The 16,830-nt window shown below is 45.9% G+C and overlaps 1 protein-coding gene across 2 annotated transcripts in view; it reads right to left on the bottom strand.

Annotated features, from left to right (window-relative positions):
• CFAP65 (cilia and flagella associated protein 65) overlaps positions 1 to 16,830 on the bottom strand; it is a 377,223-nt gene that overhangs the window by 187,297 nt on the left and 173,096 nt on the right. For both annotated transcript variants that reach the window (XM_063933883.1, XM_063933882.1), the window contains exon 14: positions 685 to 909. In XM_063933883.1, the coding sequence (XP_063789953.1) occupies positions 685 to 909 (225 nt within the window). The remainder of the gene's footprint in view (positions 1 to 684; positions 910 to 16,830) is intronic.

Genomic DNA, 16,830 nt, shown 5'->3' with positions numbered 1-16,830 from the left:
TTCTATTTAAAAAAAGAAATAAAAAAAAGATCTGCATCCACTCACAAATGATGCCCAGCTAAACACAGTGATTCCCAACCAGCATGTCAGGACATATTGGTATATCAAAATATCAGCTTGAATTGTCGCAAAAATGTGGGATAATTGGCATACACTTTAAATTCACTGTAAATATGCAAAGGGATTCATTTGTGAAATGCATTTTAAATGTAAATAAAACAAATTTGAATCACAAATGATTTAACCCCAATGTGAATTATAAACTTTTTATTTAATATAATTTCTTAGTACTGCAGTGTTACAAAAAACTGGGAGGCATCAGTGTTGGCAGTTCCACAGAACCAAAGAGCTGGTGACCATGGTCTCATAGGTTGATTAGACAAATCTCCTATTGGTCATACTGCATTTATGTGTTTCCACAGCACCAGAATATTTATCACCGATCTGATAATCCATAGCTTGCGTGATCTTTATATTATGTTGCCAGATTCAGTATGCATCTGCAAAGCGGCATGTTTTAAAGTAGGCAGGCAGACCAGGGCAAAAGGAGATGCAATGTGAAACCATTGTCATACTTGTTACTGAGGATTATATCAATTTATTATCTGTAAAGTGAACAAATGTAGAAAGTAGCAGTGTTCCCACATAAAACCCAGTTAATATCTATTTTATATCGCCACTTACCAAGGTTTCATTCGGTTTGATAATTCCAAAGCTGGGATTGACTGAAATAAAGGGCAAGTCTGCTGACTGGATCTTCCATTTGAAGTGCACAGGGACTCTGGAGCAATTTCTCAGAGAATAGCCACACTCTGACTGGGTCCCAACACATGTTGGTTTAAAGTACAGTTTTCCTTCCCCCTCTAGATGCAGTTGGGGGGTCTCAACCCGACAGAAGAGAATAATCTCCTGCCAAGACAATAATGTACATTAATTAAAATGAATAAAGATTAATAATTATTAAATTATAATAAAATATTTAGGAATATATGTTGACAGGACCCTACCCATTAAACATAATCTATACATTTCTGTACATGACATTATTTATATTGAACAGCAAAGACGTAAGAAACTTCTAGTTGCATCATTGCTCTGACTAAACCAGATTTTTAGAAACGAATCAGTCTCTCCAGGAACGGAACTCTCATTATTATTTTCTTCTGGCACTCTTTCTTAAACATAGAAACATAGAATTTGATGCCACTTGGCCCAGCTAGTCTGCCCATGTACACTTACACACTAGGTTTAATTTTTGTCAGAAGCCAATTGACCTACCAGTATATTTTTGGATTGTGGGAGGAAACCGTAGTACCGGGAGGAAACCCACGCACACAAGAGGATAATATACAAACTCCACACAGATAGGGCCATGGTGGGAAATGAACCCATGTCCTCAGAGCTGTGAGGCAGTAATGCTAACCATTAAACCATCCATACCAAGATTCTTAAGAATCTTGAATGGCATTGGCTACTAAAAGTCAGAATAATGTGCTGACCTCTGCTCACTGTTGTTTTGAGCCTTGAATGGTAACTATTATATTGACACTGATGAATAAATAGCACAATTTAGTCACATAAAAAATATTGTCACATCTTGTTATGGCTTTGTTTTTCTGGGTGAGCTACCCTGCTACAGCTGTGAATAATCTTGTTACATGTGAGGCCCAGAACCTGATTTATAGTATTGATCCTCAAATGAACTATTAGCCGGACAGCTATATTTTCAGATGAAGAATGTCTATTTGACTCTTTGTGGAAGGTTGCAATAGCAATAATTTGGAGCGGTACTTTGGCCCTCATTCCGAGTTGATCGCTAGCTGCTTTCGGTCGCAGCGCGGCGATTAGGTGAAAAAGCAGCATTTCTGCACATGCGTACGGGCCGCAGTACGCACGCGCGAAGCACTTTCACACAAAACTATGCAGTTTTACACAAGGGCGAGCGACTCTTTTCAGTCGCTCTGTTGATCGGTGAGTGATTGACAGGAAGTGGGTGTTTCTGGGTGGTAACTGACCATTTTCAGGGAGTGTGCTAAAAAAAACGCAGGCGTGACAGGTAAAAACGCAGGCGTTCCTGGGGAAACGGGGGAGTGGCTGGCCGAACGCAGGGCGTGTTTGTGACGTCAAAGCAGGAAATAAACTGACTGAAGTGATCGCAAGGTAGGAGTAGGTTTGGAGCTGCTCAGAAACTGCATGAAAATTTTTACGAGCAGTTCTGCTAACCTTTCGTTCGCACTTCTGCTAAGCTAAGATACACTCCCAGAGGGCGGCGGCCTAGCGTTTGCACTGCTGCTAAAAGAAGCTAGCGAGCGATCAACTCGGAATGAGGGCCTTTGTTAGGTTCCTTAACAAAGTACTGACTGCAATCATTTATTAAGTTCACATTACTGATGAGGCTAGATGTAAGCAATCCATAAATATTTGGCTAATGAGAATATAATAAAGTTATGCTAGACTTACCATTGTTTACTCTCTTTCTGCGAGGTACATTGGTTCCACAGGAAAACATTGGGGTGTAGAGAGGATCTTGATCCAGAGGCACCAACGGCCTAAAGCTTTAGACTGTCGCAGGATGCATTGGGTCTCCCCTATAAATCCCGCCTCCAGGCACTGGGAGTTCAGTTTTGTTAACCAGTCCAATGCATGAGCAGGCAAGAGAGAAGGTAGTCACATAGAACCATATTCTCACGACAGGAGAGGGTACCAGCGGCTAATGCCATACAAACCCAAAGAAGCTAGGTGCGTTAGGGTGGGCGCCCTGTTTGAACAAATGTACCTCGCAGAAAAAGAGAGTTAACAATGTAGCAGGATACATTGGTTTCCACAGGGAAACATCGGGGATGTCTTACAGCAGTTCGTCAAGGGAGGGGACGCGCCTTAGCGGGTATGAGAACCCGGTGTCCAAAGGAAGCATCCTGGGAGGCTTAAAGTATCAATGGCATAGAACCTAATGAACGTGTTCACTGAGGACCACGTAGCCGCCTTGCACAATTGTTCATGGCGGGCCGACCAAGAAGATCCAACAGACCAAGTAGAATGGGCTTTAATAGCAGCAGGAGCTGGGAGTCCAGCCTGCGCATAAGCTTGTGCAATCACCATTCTAATCCATCTGGCAAAGGTTTGCTTATTCGCAGGCCAGTCACGTTTGTGGAAAGCAAAGAGGACAAAAAGGGAATCCTCTCCACATAAATACGGAGAGCCCTTACCACAACCAAAGAATGCTCTTTGGAAGACAAGTCTAAAGAGATAAATGCCGGAACCACAATCTCTTGGTTAAGGTGAAAAGGTGACACCACCTTAGGCATATAACCCGTAGAACTGCCCGGTCTCTGTGCAAAATCAAATAGGGTAGACGACAGGACAAAGCGCCTAAGTCCGACACCAGTCTTGCCGAGGCAATAGCTAGCAAGAACAGGACCTTGGCCGTGAGCCATTTAAGGTCCGCTGACTCAAGAGGTTCAAATGGAGACTCTTGTAGTGCTTTCAGTACCACAGTTAAATCCCATGGAGCCACAGGAGGGACATAGGGAGGCTGAATCCTAAGTACACCCTGAGTGAAAGTATGAACGTCAGGTATAGACGCAATTTTTCTCGGAAACCATACCGACAAGGCAGATATGTGAACCTTGAAGGAGACCAGATGGAGACCTAAGTCAAGGCCTTGTTGCAGAAAAGCCTGAATTATGGACGTTCTGAATGTAGAGACATCATATTTCTTATCAGCACGCCATGTGAAGTAAGAATTCCAAACCTTGTAATAAATCCGGGCAGATGCCGGTTTGCAGGCTTTCAACATAGTCTAAATAACCGCCTCAGAAAAACCTTTGGCCCTCAGGAGTGATGCTTCAAGAGCCACACCGTCAAAGTCAGTCTGGCCAGTCTGGGTAGAGACAAGGGCCCTGCATGAGGAGGTCCGGACGCTGAGGACGTAGAAGGGGGTTCTCTGTCGACAGACCCTGCAGGTCTGAGAACCAATGCCTTCGAGGCCACGCTAGGGCGACTACAAGTAGTATTCCTCCTTCTTGTTTGAACTTCCGTAATACCCAGGAGTGACACTGGAGGGAACACATAAGGCAGCCAAAAGTTCCATGGAACCGTCAGTGCATCTACAAAATCTGCTTGAGGATCCCTTGTCCTTGATCTGAAGACCGGAACCTTGTGATTGTGTCGACACGCCATTAGGTCTACATCTGGTAGGCCCCATCTAACCGGATGAAGACTCCACTCTCCGGCGTGCATGTCCTGGCGACTGAGGAAGTCCGCTTCCCAGTTCAGGACACCTGGAATGAACACTGCCGATACCGTTCCGCCCAACACAGAATTTTTGACACTTCCAGCATTGCCAAGCGGCTTTGAGTGCCGCCTTCATGGTTTATGTATGCCACTGTGGTGGCGTTGTCTGACCGTACTTAAACAGGCCTGTTCTGTACCAGAGGCAGGGCGAGTGATGACGCTTTGAACAGTGCCCTCAGCTCCAGAATGTTTATTAGGAGAAGTAATTCCTCCTTGGTCTAGCGACCCTGAAACGAGTTTTGCTCCAACACCACACCCCATCCCCTCAGACTGGCATTCATTGTCAGCGTGACCCAGCCGGGGATCCAGAAGGGACGGCCCTTGCTTAATCGCTGGTCCTGTAACCACCAGGTCAGCGGCAGACAAACCTCCCATGGACGTCAACCACAGTATACGGCGGGCAAGGACAGATGTAGACGACGCCTTGGCCACCAGTACACCTGTCTCAGAGGAAGCCTCCTGAATGTAATAGGCGGCGGTGGTAACGTGAGATATATCAAAGGGCAGCTCTTCCTCTAATGCCTGAACCCACGCTTCAATACCTTTTGCAGCCCAGGAGGCAGCAATAGTGGGTCTATGCACAGCTCCTGTAAGGGAGTAAACAGATTTCAGGAATCCCTCCACACGATTATCTGTCAGTTCTTTCAGTGAGGTGACAGTGTTCACAGGAAGAGTTGATGACACCACAAGTCGGGTGATGTGAGAATCCACCGGTGGTGAATTTTCCCACTTGCTACATAACTCTGCAGGGAGAGGATAGCGAGTCAAGGTCTGTTTATGCAGAGGGAATTTCTTCCCTGGAATAAACCAGGATTCCCTTCTGATGTCCACTAAATTGTCAGAATGGGGTAACAGTTTTTTTTTTTTAAAGAACTGATTTTTATTGAGGTTTTTCATAAAAGAAATATACGTTTGACAACATGACACCAGTATCGATAGATTGCGACCCCCAGAACATAGGGAACGCACCAAAAAATGAATCAGAGTAGGTATACATAAGTCAAACAACAATATGCAACAAGAAAAATACAGTCAAACGCGGGGGGGGGGGGGGGGGGAGATAGAGAGGGGGGGTCTAGGATGGAGAAAGGAGGGGGGGGGATGAAAAGAGAGAGGGTGGAGCGCTGTCAGCTCATCAAAGGAGGAATCATCATACAAGAGTGGGGTCATGAACATAAAACCATATATCATTATGCATAGTCACTGATCAAATTACTGCAGTTGAGGGGGTAACATAGTTTTAACCACTTTCTGCCGTTTAAACCTATCAGTTTTCTTTGCCACAGAAGTGGAATCCTCATCATCAGAGATTTGTATGATTTGTTTAATAGCAACCACTAAGGCAGGGACATCAATCTGCAAGGGAGAATCAGTAACACCAGATTCAGTGTCTGACAGGACCATATGTTCCCCCTCCTCTTCAGATGAAACATCAGAGAGGTTTGTGGACTGTGAGGAGGAAGTAGCCCGCTCAGATGACCCAGAGATACGAGAGTGACCTGGAGTGGATTTCTGTCTAACTAACCAAAGACTGATTTAATTGCTGCAGCTGGTTAAATTTTCCACCCAAGGCGGATTAACCATAGGGACATGCTGTAGTAACATAGTAACATAGTTAATGAGGTTGAAAAGAGGCAAAATGCCCATCTGGTTCAACCTGTATTCTGTATTAGCGGAGTTCATTATAATGTCCCTGATGAAGTAGTGTTTTATGTCTAGTTAACAACTATAAATCATGTTCTTCCAAGATTATCAATGTCAATATGTTAAATGCTATAACCTTGGATATCTTTTTCAGAAATGCATTTACAGAGTCCGCCATTACCATCTTCTCTGGCAGGGAATTCCAAATTCTTATTGCCCTAACAGTGAAGAATCCTTTCCTACGTTGCGTATGGAATTTTGGGGGTAATTCCAAGTTGATCGCAGCAGGAAATTTTTTAGCAGTTGGGCAAAACCATGTGCACTGCAGGGGGGAAGCAGATATAACATTTGCAGAGATAGTTAGATTTGGGTGGGTTATTTTGTTTCTGTGCAGGGTAAATACTGGCTGCTTTATTTTTACACTGCAATTTAGATTGCAGATTGAACACACCACACCCAAATCTAACTCTCTCTGCACATGTATTACCCCCTTTCTCTCCTTTGGCCTCAGCGGGTGCCCTCGTGTCCTATACAGTGTTCTTTTTGATAAACAATTCCTCTGATAGCTCTTTGTAATGTCCCTTTACATATTTGAAGATTTTAATGATGTCTCCTCTTAGACGCCTCTTTTCCAGTGTATACATATTCAACCTAGTAAGCCTTTCTTAGTAATCCAGTCCCTCTAGCCCTTTAATCAATTTAGTACAGTAGCTCGCCTTTGAACCTTTTCAAGTTCACAGATATCTTTTTTATAATGTGGTGCCCAAAATTGAACACAATATTCCAGGTGCGGACGTACCAATGATTTGTACAGCGGCAGGATTACACTCTCATCCCTTGTCTCAGTTCCCCGTTTTATGCATGTTAGCACTTTATTTGCCTTTTTTGCTGTACTTTGATATTGTATACAGTTATTAAGCCTATTATCAATGAGTAACCCCAAATCTTTTTCCAATACTGTTACCCCTAGATTTTCAACCATTTAATGTGTAGGATGCAAATTTGTTTTTAGTCCCGAAGTGCATAACTTTGCATTTTTCGATATTGAACCTCATTCTCCATTTAGACGCCCAGATTTCAAGTTTAGATAAGTCATTCTGTAGAGACTCCACATCTATTTCCGAATTGATTACCCTACACAGTTAAGTATCATCTGCAAAGATTGGCAATGTGCTTTCCAGGCCTATTTCTAGGTCATTGATAAATATGTTGAACAGTAGTGGCCTGAGAATGGACCCTTGCGGTATTCCGCTGACTACTGGTGCCCAGCTGGAGGACATCCCATTGACCACTACTCGCTGTACCCTGTTATCCAGCCAGTTACTTATCCATGTACAAATAGTTTTTCCTAGGCCAAGCTCCTATAATTTGATGATCAATCTCCTGTGAGGTACTGTATCGAAGGCTTTTGCAAAATCTAAATAAACCACATCCACTGCTTTTCCCTGGTCAAGATTGTCGCTCACTTCCTCACAGAAGCTAACTTAGTTAGTTTGACATGATCTGTCCCTCAAAAACCAATGCTGGTTCCTGCTAATAATCTTAGCAGATACTCCTGTATGCTATCCCTTATAATTCCTTCCAATATTTCCCCACTATAGATGTCAAACTAACCGGTCTCTAGTTACCCGAATGATTTTTAGATCCCTTTTTAAACAATAGTACTACCTCAGCTATTCGACAATCTTTCGGTACCATGCCTGATCTAATTGAACTATTGCTAGTTGTGACCTAAGCTCCATAAGAACCCTCGGGTGAAGTCCACCTGGGCCAGGTGATTTATTAATCTTAATTTTGCTTAGTCTCTCCCGGACTACTTCATCACTTAAACAAGTATCTAGCCATGAATCATTACTGTCACTATCGTTATGCACTACTGTCACCGTCAGTTCTTCTCTGGTGGACACTGATGAAAAAAAATGTGTTCAGTATTTCCGTTTTTATTTCGTCATCATAGTGGCACAGGTGGTCCCATAGCGGGCGTAAGGCGTTCTACCAGAGTACCCAGCAGGTTTGTGAACGCAGCCGAGGGTAGCTCCTGAGTAGACCCAGGAGCTGCGGACTGGCAAGGAGGTGTATGACACATAGTACACAAACCATCAACACCTCCCACTCTGGTAAATCCTTGGAGCATGCCCTGCATGATGCGGGAGCTTCCATTGATTTACTGCTTTTTCTGTTAGACATTATGGTACAAATGCAGCAACAGAGCAACTTAGGGGGTCATTCCGAGTTGATCGCACGTAGCAACTTTTTGCTGCCGTGCGATCAACTAAACGCCACCTATGGGGGAGGGTTTTTTTGCATAGCAAGGCTGCGAACGCTTGTGCAGCCGAGCTATGCAAAAACATTTTGTGCAGTTTCTGAGTAGCTCTGGAGTTACTTACCTGCTGCGATGTCTTCAGCCTGTCCGGTCCTGGAATTTACGTCAGACACCCACCCTGCAAACGACTGGACACGCCTGTGTTCACCGCACCACTCCCAGAAAACAGTCAGTTGACACCCCGGAACGCCTTCCTCCTGTCAATCTTCTTGCGATCGCGGCAGCAATCGCTTTATTCGTTCTTCTTTCCGTTGCCCAGTGACGGGCGTCACTGGGCATCAACGCGCATGCACGTTGCTGCCGCCGCACATGCGCAGCACCGTCCCGTTCGCACCGGTGCAAAAAACAGCAGCGTGCGAATAAATCTGGTATAATGGGACGGAGTACATAGTATAATATACGTGTACGGATAAATACTGTGTCGCACTATATATATGTCCCAGACGCACCTAGTCCCTCAGGGTACAGAATATAGTGATAGATATATCTGGGAAACACTAAAAGTGAAACCACACAGCAGATACAGGCACACACAGTCACAGGCAATGCAGAAATTATTACAACAATAGGGCTGAACTGGATATATGGATATATATAGATATATATATATATATATATATATATGATAGATAGATAGATAGATATACACACACACACACACACACACACACACACACACAGTAAAGGAGGGCACTCACCAATTTTTTAAGAAAAGCTTAGTAGGTCATTTGTTCACAGTAGAAAATCACAGGTCAGGTTGATGTTTCGATCAGCAACATGATCTTTTTCAAGACATATTCACCAAACAGAACGGAGAAATGACCCCAGAGCAACCTGAGTAACCTGGACACATGCAAGAATATTTATACCCAGCTTCATTGGATGAGACACGCCTCCTAACATTGTCACTTTCTGTACCACAAAAAAACAGGAAGTTAAGAGATAAAGCAAAGCACAATAGAGCCATTTAAATGTTACTGGATAACCCAGATATAAATAGAATTTTAATATACCTACCGGTAAATCATTTTCTTGTAGTCCGTAGAGGATGCTGGGGTCCATTTAGTACCATGGGGTATAGACGGGTCCGCAGGAGCCTTCGGCACTTTAAGACTTTTTTACAGTGTGAACTGGCTCCTCCCTCTATGCCCCTCCTCCAGACCTCAGTATAGGAACTGTGCCCGAGGAGACGGACAAACTTCGAGAGAAGGATTTACTTTAAGCTAGTGGCGAGATTCACACCAGCTCACACCGTTCAACCATGCCACACAACATGGCATACGACTCAAAACATGCCAACGAGCATGAATCACTTTACAGCAACTGCTGAATAACAACTTAACATGTGATAACTTGTGTAAGAAGAAAAAATATAATGCAGGAAAAAGGAGCACTGGGCAGGCGCCCAACATCCTCTACGGACTACGAGAAAAGGATTTACCAGTAGGTATATCAAAATCCTATTTTCTCTAACGTCCTAGAGGATGCTGGGGTCCATTTAGTACCATGAGGATGTACCAAAGCTCCTAGTACGGGCGGGAGAGTGCGGATGTTCCTGCAGAACTGACTGACCAAATTTAAAGGTCGTCAGCAACCAAGGTGTCAAACTTGTAAAACTTCAAACGTGTTTGCCCCTGACAAAGTAGCTGCTCGGCAAAGCTGTAAAGCCGAGACACCCCGGGCAGCCGCTCAGGAAGAACCCACTTTCCTCGTAGAGTGGGCCTTCACCGAACTCGGTATCGGCAATTCTGCCATGGAATGAGCATGCTGAGTCGTACATCTGATCCAGCGTGCAATCGGCTGCTTAGAAGCAGGACACCCAATCTTGTTGGGGTCATACAGGATAAACAATGCTTCTGTTTTCCTTATACGAGCTGTTCTCGTGACATAAGTCTTCAAAGCTTTGACCACATCTAAGGACTTTGAAACAGCTGAGGTGTCAGTAGCCAATGGCACCACAATAGGATGGTTCATATGGAAAGGAGACAACCTTTGGAAGAAATTGCTGACGCGTTCTTAGTTCAGCACTATCTTCATGAAAGATCAAATAAGGGCTCGTGAGACAAGGCCCCTAACTCAGACACCCATCTTGCGGATGCCAAGGCCAATAGCATGACCACTTTCCAAGTGAGAAACTTTAACTCAACCTCTTGCAGAGGTTCAAACCAATCTGATTTAAGGAACTGCAACACCACGTTAAGATCCCATGGTGCCGTAGGAGGCACAAATGGTGGTTGGATAAGTCTTGATAAACAAATGGCTCCTGCTGAAGCAGGTCTTGAGAATTTTTGGTATTAGTGGAAGTGGAGGGAACACATACACCGACTGGAACTCCCACTGGGTCACGAGTGCATCCACTGCTATTGCTTGTGGGTCTCTCGACCTGGAACAATATTTCTGAAGCTTCTTGTTGAGACGAGATGCCATCATGTCTACTTGAGGAACGCCCCAACGACTTGCTACCTCTGCAAAGACTTCTTGGTGGAGGCCCCTGTCACTGACCTGGGTTGGGGATGTTGTGAACTCTGGGGTTCTTCAGATGTTCGGGAAGAGGAACCACAGCTGGGTCGGAGCAGGGATGGTCGGATATAGGTTTTCCTCATACAAGACTCGGATAGTTAGGATTGGTGAAAAATGCTGAGGAACTTTATTATGGGAAGGGAGCAATACAGCGACACATGAAAGAAAGAGAACTTGTGGGCAATGTCAAAGGCTACTGGAGAATTTGTGAGCAATGTTTAAAGGCACTGATCAATGAAGAACTCGTGAGCGATGGTGAAAGACACTGAAGAATTTGTGAGCAATGTTTAAAGACACTGATGAATAAAGAATTTGTGAGCGATGATGAAGGACACTGAAGAATTTGTGAGTGATGTTTTGAAGACACTGATGAATGAAGAACTTGTGAGCGATGGTGAAAGACACTGAAGAATTTGTGTGCGATGTTTAAAGACACTGATGAATGAGGAACTTGTGAGCGATGGTGAATGACATTGAAGAATTTGTGAGCGAAGTTTAAAGACACTGATGAATGAAGAACTTGTGAGTGATGGTGAATGACACTGAACGCTGGAAACACTAAAGTTGGTTCAGCCCACAATCCATGCTGAATCCAGGGAACGCTGGCAACTGCACTGCAGAGGAACACACAAGTTGTTCGGATCACTGGAGACTGTGCTGCAGGAAGGCACCCTGAATGCTAGAAGCACTGGAGTATAGCTGCTGGGGAACACACTGCGTACGGTAGCTCTGGCATCCACTTCAGTAAAGAGACGATACTCAGGCGCCGAGGCTCTCCCGGCGTCCGGTTTTGAATCTCCCACCTCTATTGAATTGGTGAAGCGGGTAGTGACGTCACCTGCTCCCCGCCCACGTGACGCCGGCTGTCATGGCGGCGCCCACGCTCCGGGGAACCACCGGGAGCCGCGCCAGCCAGACGCCGGGACCCGAGGACCGCCGGAGGTGGGGACCGTCAAACGGACCAGCAGCCACGGAGGGGTAAGCGCGGCGGCCACTGCCCCTGGCGTGTGACAGTACCCCCTCCTCCAGGAGTGGCCCCTGGACACTTCCCGGGCTTTGTTGGATATCTGGAATGGAAGATCCGCACCAGTCGGGGAGCCGTAACTTCAGAAGCTTTGACCCAGCTCCTCTCTTCAGGGCCATAACCTTTCCATTCTACCAAGTACTGCAGAGTCTTGTGAAGATAACAGGAGTCAAGAATAGCTTTGATTTCAAATTCCGTTCCGGCTTCAGTCTCTACAGAGGTTGGCCTAGGGGACTCTGAATGGAACAGATTTAAAACAAGGGGACGAAGGAGAGAAACATGGAAGGAATTTGGTACCCGAAAGTGGGAAGGCAAACCCAATTTGCAGACAACCGGGTTCAGAACTTGAAACACGGGGTAAGGGCCAATGAACCTTGGGGCAAACTTCATAGCGGGCACTCTTAAACGGAGATTGCGGGTAGAGAGCCATACTCTATCACCAACTTTGTATTGGGGAGCTGCCCGTCGCTTCCTATCCGCAAAGAATTTGTAGCGGCCGGAGATTTTCTTGAGGTTAACATGAACCCTACTCCAGATTTGGCTGAAGTGCCGAAGAGTAGAGGCTGCAGCAGGAACATCTTCCGGAGGACAGACGGGTAATTCTGGAACTTGAGGATGGAATCCATAGTTAATGAAGAATGGGGACTCACCAGTGGAAGAGTGATACAAATGATTATGGGCAAACTCGGCCCAGGGCAACAGTTCCACCCAATCATCTTGCGCAGGAGAGAGATAAACGCGGAGAAAAGTCTCTAAATCTTGATTGACGCGTTCAGTTTGCCCATTGGTCTGAGGATGGTAGGCAGATGAAAACTTAAGTTTTATTTGTAAGGCTTAACAGAGGGCCCTCCAGAATCTTGCAGTGAACTGCACCCCCCGATCAGAGACTATTTCCTGAGGTAACCCATGCAGGCGGAAGTGTTCCCGGATAAATAATAAAGCCAATTTAGGAGCTGACGGTTACCCGGTCAAAGGAACAAAATGTGCCATTTTAGAAAATCGGTCAATAATCACCCAGACGGTATTGTGACCCTTGGAGGGGGGCAATTCGGTGATAAAGTCCATAGAAATATGGGTCCAAGGCCTCTTAGGAATGGACAGTTGATGAAGCAACCCCGCAGGAGGCAGACGAAGAATTTTGTGCTGAGCACATTGAGGACATGAGTTGACATAATCTTGTATGTCCTTCTTCATAGTGTCCCACCAGTATGACCTTTGTAGAATCTCCCACATTTTTTGAACTCCAGGATGACCGGAAAACTTGGAGGTATGAGCCCACTGCAGCAACTTCGGTCGAAATTTAGCTGGTACAGACATTCTCCCAGGAGGAGGACCCAAAGCGGTGGGAGCTGCCGAAATAGAAACTGGACTGAGAATCAAAGCCTTTCCAACGGAATTCTCCTCATCCGAATACGTTAAGGAACGAGATAGAGCATCAGCCGTAGTGTTAAAAGTCCCGGCCCGGTACTTAATGATGAACGAGAATCGAGTGAAGAAAAGCGCCCATCTAGCTTGACGGGGATTCAAGCACTGGGCTGTCTTGAGATACAGCAAGTTCTTGTGATCGGTGTAAATCGTAATTAGGTGTTTAGCACCTTCCAATAGATATCTCCATTCTTCCAGGGCAGATTTTATTGCCAAGAGTTCCTGGTCTCCGATGGTATAGTTTCGTTCAGCAGGAGAGAACTTGCGAGAATGGAAACCACATGGATGTAACTTCCCGTCAGAGGCGTACTGTGAAAGGACGGCACCGATGCATACTGAGGAAGCATCGACCTCCAAGAAGAATGGTTTTGAAAAATTTGGTTGCTGAAGTACCAGAGCGGACATAAAGGCTGCTTGCAACCGGGCAAACGCTGCTACAGCTTCAGAAGACCAGTGACTTGGGTCAGACCCCTTTTTGGTTAGGGCAGTAATTGGTGCCACAATGGTAGAGAATCCCTTTATGAATTTCCGGTAGTAATTCGCAAAACCCAGAAATCTTTGTACCGCTTTCAAGGAAAGAGGCTGAGTCCAGTCCCGAATAGCAGTAAGTTTTTCCGGATCCATGCGAAGCTCCGTACCTGAGATGACGTAACCAAGAAATTGAATTGAAGGAACCTCAAAAGGTACATTTGGAGATCTTGCCGTAGAGATGATTCCTTCGTAGACGAAGAAGTACCTCCTTGACCTGTACTCTGTGAGATTCTTAGAAAATATCAGAATGTCATCCAAGTATACCACTACACTTAGGTATAACATATCTCGGAAGATTTCATTCACAAATCCTTGGAAGACGGCAGGGGCATTGCTGAGGCCAAACGGCATTACCAGATATTCGTAATGCCCGACCCTGGTATTGAAGGCCGTCTTCCATTCGTCCCCTTGTCGAATACGTATCAAATTATAGGCTCCCCTTAAGTCGAGCTTGGTGAAAACATGGGCTCCGTGAACCCTATCAAATAGCTCCGTGATGAGCGGCAAAGGATATTTGTTCTTAATGGTGATATAATTTAAGCCGCGGTAGTCAATACATGGTCTCAACCCTCCGTCCTTCTTCTTCACAAAAAAGAAGCCTGCTCCCGCCGGGGAGGTAGAGGGGCGAATGAATCCTTTCTGCAGATTAGACTTGATATAGTCCGACATGGCTTGGGTCTCGGGTAATAAGGGATAAGTGCGTCCCCGGGGTGGGACAGTCCCAGGGTCTATGGGATGGTAACTGATCGGCCGCCTGTTCCGAAAACACGTCTGTGAACTCCCGATAGGCCTCCGGAATGAGCTCCTCATCCGACTTGGAAGATACACGGAGCGGGTAGACAGGAGTGAGACAATTAGAATGACAAAATGAACTCCAGGATACTATTTGTGACGACTTCCAGTCGACGTGAGGGTTGTGTACTTTAAGCCAAGGAAGACCAAGAACCAGATCGTGAGGCATCTCCCGAATCACTAGGAACTCCAGATGTTCTTGATGCAGAGCTCCAACCTACAGCTTGACTGGCACTGTGCGACTTGAAATAAGACCATTAGAAATTTGGGTACCATTGATAGCAGTCAACGTAATAGGTCGTTCGACGGACTGTAACTGTAAACCCAGTTTTTGGACACAAGAAAGAGAAACAAAATTCCCTGCAGCCCCGGAGTCCAGCAGAGCCTTAATGGGTTTGGCTATAGACCCAGAAAACAGAGACACGGAGAGTAAACAGTCCACTGTCGGAGAAGGTTTAGATGTAACCCCTAACTCGACTCCTCCGGAACAAGCTAGGACTGCCCATTTCCCGGACGGGACTTACAAAACTTGAGAAAGTGATCCGCAGCTCCACAGAAGAGGCAGAGTCTACCCTCACGATGGTGCTGTCGTTCTTCCGGGGACAGCCGAGATCGATTCATTTGCATAGGTTCGTCTGGACTTGGGGTAACCGTTTGCTTAGACGGGAGAGACCGGAATCTGGATCGTTCTGACCGACTACGTTCGCCACCTCATTCCTGCATAAGAAGATCCACCTTTACACAGAGTGAGATCAACTGTTCTAAGGAATCTGGCAGATCCCTAGTGATTAGTTCGTCTTTTAGACGGTCGGAGAGCCCATTCCAGAAAGCGGCCCGGAGAGCATCATTATTCCAGCGCAGTTCTGAGGCTATGGTTTGGAAATTAATCACATACTGTCCCACTGAACAGGAGCCTTGTCGGACTCGGAGCAAGTCCGAAGAAGCAGCGGTCGTTCTGCCGGGATCATCGAAGATCCTTCGGAATGACGTGATGAAATTGGTGTAACTGGAAACCAACGGGTCTGACTGCTCCCATAACGGAGACACCCAATCCAACGCTGAGCCTTCAAGCAAGGAAATAATGTACGCCACCTTGGACCGATCTATGGGGAAGTTGTGTGAGAGAAGTTCAAAATGTACCTCGCATTGGTTGAGAAAACCACGGCAATTCTTTGGATTCCCATTATAGCGAGAAGGAGTGGGAAGCTGAAGGCGTGACCTGGTTCCAGACAGGGATTGAACATTACTAGGGGCAACTACAGGAGCGGGTACTGGAGCTGGAGCCGGAACTACTGAAGCCAGAGAAGCCTGAATTTGATCCAGCCGGCCGGACAACTCCTGGAGATACTGCATCACCTGGCTCTGTGCCGCCTCCTGACTTTGAACTCGGGAAACCAGGTCCTGGATGGCACTTGCCTCTGGGTTCCGATCTCCCGGGTCCATGGGGCCTGAGTATACTGTCACTGACCTAGGTTGGGGATGTTGTGAACTCGGGGGTTCTTCCGATGGTCGGGAAGAGGAACCACAGCTGGGTCGGAGCAGGGATGGTCGGATATAGGTTTTCCTCATACAAGACTCGGATAGTTAGGATTGGTGAAAAATGCTGAGGAACTTTATAATGGGAAGTGAGCAATACAGCGACACATGAAAGAAAGAGAACTTGTGGGCAATGTCAAAGGCTACTGGAGAATTTGTGAGCTATGTTTAAAGGCACTGATCAATGAAGAACTCGTGAGCGATGGTGAAAGACACTGAAGAATTTGTGAGCAATGTTTAATAACACTGATGAATGAAGAACTTGTGAGCGATGTTTAAAGACACTGATGAATGAAGAACTTGTGAGCGATGCTGAATGACACTGAAGAATTTGTGAGCGATGTTTAAAGACACTGATGAATGAAGAACTTGTGAGCGATGGTGAATGACCCTGAAGAATTTGTGAGCGATGTTTAAAGACACTGATGAATGAAGAACTTGTGAGCAATGGTGAATGACCCTGAACGCTGGAAACACTAAAGTTGGTTCAGCCCGCAGGCCATGCTGAATCCAGGGAACGCTGGCAACTGCACTGCAGAGGAACACACAAGTTGTTCGGATCACTGGAGACTGTGCTGCAGGAAGGCACCCTGAATGCTAGAAGCACTTGAGTATAGCTGCTGGGGAACACACTGCGTACGGGAGCTCTGGCATCCACTTCAGTAAAGAGACGATACTCAGGCGCCGAGGCTCTCCCGGCGTCCGGTTTTGAATCTCCCGCCTCTATCGAATTGGTGAAGCG

Source organism: Pseudophryne corroboree, chromosome 7, assembly GCF_028390025.1.
Source record: "Pseudophryne corroboree isolate aPseCor3 chromosome 7, aPseCor3.hap2, whole genome shotgun sequence".
Lineage (NCBI taxonomy): Eukaryota > Metazoa > Chordata > Amphibia > Anura > Myobatrachidae > Pseudophryne > Pseudophryne corroboree.
Note: the sequence above shows the minus strand (reverse complement) of the source record. Positions and strands in the feature narration are given on the sequence as shown.